Consider the following 7000-nt stretch of genomic DNA (forward strand, 5'->3'; position numbering starts at 1 on the left):
ATTTGTACTTAAGAGTTTTTATTGAAATTATGAGAAAACAGTTTTACAATAAAAAATATTGTATGGAGGTACGTATTTTTTTTTTCCTTTGCTTAACAATTATACAGATCAACCGATATTTTGCATAGTTCTTTTCTTTTTTTTTTTTGATTAAAAAAATTTGTGCCAGTTTTGCACGATTTATAATAAGTTCTCTTTGTTCAGATTTTGGAATTTAAATATTTACAATTAAACGATTATTATAATTATATATATATATGTGTGTTAAATCGAACTTTGATAACTTAATTTTCACTCAATACTTATAATTATACAGGATTTATTGTATTTTTATAAATTCCCGCAAGTGATTTTGCTGCCAAAAGAATAACATCTTTTCTTGATACACCAGTTAATGCATGATGCCACTCATTATGAGAAACCTGCAAATTAATAACAAAATTTAAGAAATATTTTACTTTTAAATTGCTAATAAAATCAGTTTTTGAAAATAAAATTATTTTTTTTGCCGTTTAAAAAAACGTACCTGCAAATTGTTGGCCAATAAATTACCAACTGTCATTGCTAATCCTGATTCTTTATGAGGATAATCCTGCGGTGTTGCTTGTTCGGCCATTGTTACAATTTGACTTGGCACTGGTGTCATTTGGGTAAATGTTTGTAAACTGACATTATTTTTTGGATCATCCAAAAGTATAACGCCAAGATCGTACCATTTATTTTCATCGACTTTTAATAAGAAATTTTCAACAGCTACAACTGGAGCATCTTGTGTTACTTCTGAATTTTGACGTGCCAAACTTATCCTTTCCTCGGCACTTTTTAATGCAGAATTAAAACCAATTGGTTGAGATGCAACTGTTGTCACAGTTACTGATATTCCTCTATTAAATTATCATTAAAATTATTATTATTTATTTTTTCTTTTATGTAAAATATAAAAATTTTTATTTTAAAGTAAGATAAGAAAACTTACGTTACTGTGGCTTTTCCAAAAACAGTTTGAAAAGCCTCACGAATCGAACTGACTTTCACTTCCTTGTCCGATGCCACGAATATATCTACATCACCACCAGAATCTAAAATTTTTTTTTACTTCTTTTTTTAAAGGTAAGGTTTTCTTTTTATTATTAAATAACGAAAAAGCAAGTTTTATTCTACTTGAAATATTTGTTGAATTTTCTTTTTTAACAATTCCCCCCCCCCTATGTTTCTTATTGAAAATATTTTTTAGTTATATTAAAAAAAAATTTGCCGAACAAGTAGAAGAAATATTTCTTTTTTCTCGCTACCCCTTGATAAAAATAATTATTAATCAATATAATAAAAATTAAAATATTTAATATTGAAAATAATTTATAAATTACTTTTTTTCATACTTACAGATGAATTCTCGCATTTGTGGATCTAGAGTGGTGATCATTGAATTGACACTATTTTTCGCTTTTTCGGCAACTTTACTTAAAACATTGCTATTAACAACAGTTTCTTTTACCCAGGAAAATAATCCAGCTCCAAGAACAACGGCTTGATTTTCCAAAAGTGGAACATTAACTGTCGCTTGAGAATCAGATGATGTTGAAGGTTGATTTCGTAGATCTTGCTGATTTTTCTTTTCATTTTCGGTGCTCGCATTTTTTTCCGCTAAATTATTATCCGAATTTACAATTAAATTCTCCTGCTTTGGTGAAATTGACGTTGATGTCAATTGTGACGATGATGAATTAGTAACAAAACTTGGTAAAACACTGGGAGGTCCAATACTTGACAAAAGACTTCCTGTTGAAGTTGAAACACCCAAAGGTGTTAATAATGACGCAGCTGATGATAAACTGCTCAAAGAATCTTAAAAAGTAATACATTAAATAATTTTCTTTATTAATATTACAAAATTAAATTATTTTATTATTCAAGTTATTAAGAAACGAAAATGTTAAATAAAAGTTTGTTTTTAATATTTAAATTATTTCACATGAGCGATTTAAATAAAAAAAAAAAATTATAACAAAGATAAGTTTTTATCGTATCGAATTATTTTTTTAAGTACAAGGTTATGTAAAAAAAATAATAATAATAATTAACTCAAAAAACAAAGAATTTAGAAAATTCTTATTCTAGTTTGAAAATGTATATTGAAACCTTGAATACAAAATAAAGGAGTAATTAAATATACTATAAATTTACACATACGGAAAGGATTTTATAACATAAGGAAAGTAGATTCGTGACAATTATACATGTAAACATAAGTGACAAATTTGGTAAACAACGGAAGGGGAAATTAAAAATAAATCTTATTGAAAATGACAATTGTTATCAGGTAAAGGATGATAAAGAGAATACTTGACAGTTATAATATAAAAGATTTTTTGTTATTGTTTTAAAACTAACCAGTTTTTACTGTTTCTCCAGAAATTGAAACTTCATCAACTCTTTTCTCGACAAATTCGAAAGTTCCTTCTCCAATGGATTCGTCTGTCATTGCTAATTATTGCGTCTAAAATGATATCAAAGGCACACGCCTGGAATTCTTTTTTTTTTAATGTTAGTATATGGTAGGTGTTCACAAATAAAAACAAGATATTTCTCCCAGATTACAATACAAAATGTCACTGAACCACGTGACCATCTGATTAGATTAGTACTTTGAATTTCTACCCAGAGGACACTAGTTATAATTTCCGGCTACATTTAAATTAACCTTCTTTATACATTAATACATATAAATTAGAGTGAATTAATTTCATTTTCTTGTAGAATCACTTATAGGAAGCCAGTATGTTAGAATTGCAATATTTTAAAATAACTATTTTACTGATAAATTAATTAAAAAATTTAAATATTGTTTTTTTCCCGCCTATTTCAGTTGACCAATAGGAATACGAGTTTCATCCGGACGTGTAGGAAACAAACTTTCCTGCAAATATACAGATGGCAGCAATGCTTAATTCTTTCTAACCCAATGAACCAATCAGAGCGCTTCTGTTCTATACAGGTTTATTCCTGTTGAAAGTTGCACGCTTGTTGGCGTCGCTTTTAATTTCCTCATATTTCTTCTAGAAATGGTAAGTTATTTGTAAAGTTTTTTGTCTTTGATGTTTTTTTTAGTTATAAAGCATGATATTTTATCAACATTTCTTCGATGATTGATAAAATATGTGACAAATGCCATTTTGGTCACAATGTGCTATCAGAAGTGCATTGTGGGTAGCATGTCAATTTTTCGCTAAAATAACCAAATTACAATAATTTCAGTCTAATTCCGGTTATTTTCGTGATTGAATAGGGTAATATTGCTTTGGATTAAAAATATTAGGAAAAAATTTGTCCAATCGAGAAATATGAAAAATTGCCATATTTGGCAACACTGCCAAATTTTTCAAGATGGCGGCGATTGCATGTAGCTGTTAACAATGTATTGACTATTGCTCTCACTTTTTTTGAGATTTTCTGCTAAAATACTAATAATAAAATGATAAAATTTGTTTTTTTCAGATTCCCTCATTGTGCAACATCGATTTTGACGAAAAATACAGATCCCGGTAATGAGAAATTCGAGCCATTATGACTTGGTCTCCTCGCAAAAGGTTAATTTTGGAATTTTCATGGATTGAAAAATCCATTGAAAATTTCGATTTTATCCGAGAGGAGGGATCTCCGGGGACAAATGGCTTGAAAATTATCTAACTGGGATCAATTCATCATTGGAGGAAATTCTTCGGAATTGTAAGTATATATTAATTTGATGAAATCATTTTTCATATGGACACCTTATAATATCGAATAATTATTAAAAAATTAATTCTATAATTTATAATATTTTTCCAATTTTTGATTTTTTTTTTTGTAAAAAAATAATTTGATTAAATTTAATGATAAAACATAACCTATAATTTATACACATAAATTTTTTTAATTAAAAAAAAATTGCTTTATTTCTAAAATATATTTTGAGGTTAGATTATCAAAAAAAAAATTGAAGAATTTACACAATTAAAATAAAGATCATGGAGTTTATACGAAATTTAGTGTTTCCATTAATTCGCAAAAATAATTTTATTTTATTTGTGAAAAAAGGTCAATTTAATTTTTTAAATGGAGCAAATAATCGAATTTTATTTATTGCTTTCTGTAAATTAGTTTGATTAGCTTTTTTTAATTTTAGGTGCTTATTAATTAAATTAATATTTAATTGCATTGCTAATTTCCGGCTTTTAACAAAATAAAAATAATATTAATTATTTAATCAATTTATTGATTTATTCAGTTAAATATTATTTAAAATTATTAAAGAGGTATATTAATAATTTACAATTATTAATTAATTACTATTAATTGTAACAAAATATTAATTAAATAAATTTATTATAATAGTAATATTTAAAATTCTTAAAATATAAAATTATAATTTATAATTATTAATTAATTAATCATTTATTACTAATAATTGTAAAAAAAATCTTTAATTAACTAATGATTTTTTTTATTATAATATTACATTAAATTCTTGAAGTAGTAAGTAATTAATTATAATTATTATATAATTAATTATAATAATTACGTTTAATATTCTCATTTTTAATAGAATGTAAATAATTTCTTTTTTTTAATCGAGTGAATAATAATTCTTAATTGAAATTATAATTCAAATCTTCCCGCTGATTTGAAACGACCAATAGGGATACGTATTGAAGTTGGTAATGTAGAGGCGTAGATAGTAAGTTATATTAACTTCCGGTAGAGGTCAGGTCAAAACATTTTATCTAAACCGCCGTTTTTGCGTTCAACCAATCAGAGCATTCGTTATATACTGTTAATCTTGGTGTTGAAAATTTTTCATTCTTGATGGCGTCGCCTACTATTTTCCCATTTTTTTGCAGAAATGGTGAGTTTTGAAAAACTTTTTTATCTTGGCTGTTCCTTCAGTCAAAGGGCTTTATATTTTTCATTAATATTGTATCTAGCTTGTTAATTACCAACAAAATATGTGACAATCATAATAATGTGTGCATTGTCTGATTGTTGGAAAAACATTATTTTCAATATGTATCTTATTAAAAGTGTGAAATTGGAATAATTTGTTCAAAAATTTTCATAATTAATGCATCGCTTTGAGTTTTTGCATAGTATTAGCATTTATAGGTTATAAATCGAGAAATATAAAAAATTGACATTGTTTTTTGCCAAATATGGCAACACTGCCAAATTTTTCAAGATGGCGGCGATTGCATGTAGCTGTTAACAATGTATTGACTATTGCTCTCACTTTTTTTGAGATTTTCCGCAAAAATACTAATAATAAAATGATAAAATTTGTTTTTTTCAGATTCCCTCATTGTGCAACATCGATTTTGACGAAAAATACAGATCCCGGTAATGAGAAATTCGAGCCATTATGACTTGGTCTCCTCGCAAAAGGTTAATTTTGGAATTTTCGTGGATTGAAAAATCCATTGAAAATTTCGATTTTATCCGAGAGGAGGGATCTCCGGGGACAAATGGCTTGAAAATTATCTAACTGGGATCAATTCATCATTGGAGGAAATTCTTCGGAATTGTAAGTGTATATTAATTTAATGAAATAATTTTTAATATGGATATATTTTGATATCGATAAATAATTAAAAAACTGGTAATTTCTAATAATATTTTCAACTGATTTTTTTTTTTTTTTGCCAAAGTGAAATAAATTGACAAATGATTAAACATTCTGATCCAGTTAACCTATAATTTGAAAAATTTATCTTTTATTTTATAAAAGGCATTTTTTATATTTTTAAAATATACATTTTTAGGTTAGGTCATGAAACAATTGAAAAAAATACAAAGATAATTAACAGTGTTTAATCAACATTTATTTTGCTTCTTTGTTTCTATGAATTATTTGGTTTTAATTTAATTACAAAGAAATATTTTCAATTCAGTGGCGATTATTTTTATTTACGGATAAATATCTTTTTTTTTTAACTTTTTTTATTGATCTATTTTAATTTTCATGAATAATAATCTTTTTTCAGTTCCGTGCTATGTTAGGCACAAAAGTCGTCAGAAATAAAGATCCTCTCAACAAGTTAGTTTGAATAAGAGGATAATTTAATGGAGGGAATTAATTAAAATGGTAAATTAAATTCATTAAAAAATTTTCCTTTATAATCGAATGTGTTAATTCTTTAATTATATATTTAATTATTATTTTTTGCATTAGAATTTTATTTTTCTTTATTTTTATATTTTATATAAAAATTCACAATTAATATCAATTCAAATTAATTTATATAAATTATTTTAAAAACAATTTATTGAACTTTATTATTGTTAATGAAAGATTTATTTTGTTTATTTTTCAGAGCCACGATTGACAAAAGAGAAAGTCAAATATAAAAAGAAAAGTTTAGAGTCAGTGTGCGTTTTTAAATCATTTTGATTTATTTAAATTTTGTTTTATTCAATAATTACAAAGTTTAGAGTCAGTGCGCGCTTTTAAACCGTTTTAATTTATTACTTTTCTAAATATTCAGTGTTGCGGGCACTTTACTGTTTATATATGTAATAATATTCATGGGGTTTTTTTTTTCTTATTGAATTTTTGCAAATTTTAATATATATTTTTTTAATATTTACTACTAGAAGTAACGATTACAAAAATTAAAGTATTTTATTCTTAAAATATCCAATTTAAAATTGTCTAACTAATGATTAAAATTGTTATAGTAAAGTTACTTTTGATTTTAGAAAAATCTTTCTTCTATTAAAATTTTAATATACAAAATTTCTTTTTAAAATAGATATTGAAAACTAATTTTAAAGCATTATAAAAATGTAAAATAATTCATAATCAGTAAAAAAGGAGCAATTCTTTATCGTCCGCAACACTTAAATAATTTAATAATAATTAAAGTCTGTGCGCGTTTAAATAAAATTCCTTTTTTAAATTTATAGTGAGTGTTGTGATTGAAAAAAATTTCAATCATTTATTATTTCAGGTAAATTTTTCAAAAAA

General features: G+C 25.0%; 1 protein-coding gene and 1 long non-coding RNA gene across 4 annotated transcripts; one reads left to right on the forward strand and one right to left on the reverse strand.

Moving 5' to 3' along the window:
- Position 1: 1 nt before the first annotated feature.
- Positions 2 to 2620, reverse strand: LOC127277306 (protein PRRC1-like). 2 transcript variants are annotated; one of them, XM_051298330.1, is made up of 5 exons: positions 2392 to 2620; positions 1384 to 1845; positions 977 to 1061; positions 527 to 884; positions 2 to 422 (listed from the first exon to the last, which is right to left on the reverse strand). In XM_051298330.1, exons 1-5 carry the CDS (start codon positions 2480 to 2482, stop codon positions 309 to 311), a joined length of 1110 nt encoding a protein of 369 aa, XP_051154287.1. In that variant the 5' UTR covers positions 2483 to 2620; the 3' UTR covers positions 2 to 308. The 2 variants fall into 2 exon arrangements, with proteins under 2 accessions (XP_051154287.1, XP_051154286.1); XM_051298329.1 differs by having other exon boundaries at positions 977 to 1079; positions 2392 to 2619.
- Positions 2621 to 3001: 381 nt separating this feature from the next.
- Positions 3002 to 6615, forward strand: LOC127277095 (uncharacterized). 2 transcript variants are annotated; one of them, XR_007842318.1, is made up of 5 exons: positions 3002 to 3065; positions 3496 to 3726; positions 5327 to 5557; positions 6018 to 6118; positions 6348 to 6615. It is a non-coding gene; the product is annotated as an uncharacterized LOC127277095 (long non-coding RNA). The 2 variants fall into 2 exon arrangements; XR_007842319.1 differs by lacking the exon at positions 3002 to 3065 and adding an exon at positions 3389 to 3415.
- The last annotated feature ends 385 nt before the right edge of the window (positions 6616 to 7000 follow it).

The sequence above is a fragment of the Leptopilina boulardi genome, unplaced genomic scaffold, assembly GCF_019393585.1.
Source record: "Leptopilina boulardi isolate dan_hultmark-lab unplaced genomic scaffold, ZJU_Lbou_2.1 LbouV2_165, whole genome shotgun sequence".
In the NCBI taxonomy this organism is placed as follows: domain Eukaryota; kingdom Metazoa; phylum Arthropoda; class Insecta; order Hymenoptera; family Figitidae; genus Leptopilina; species Leptopilina boulardi.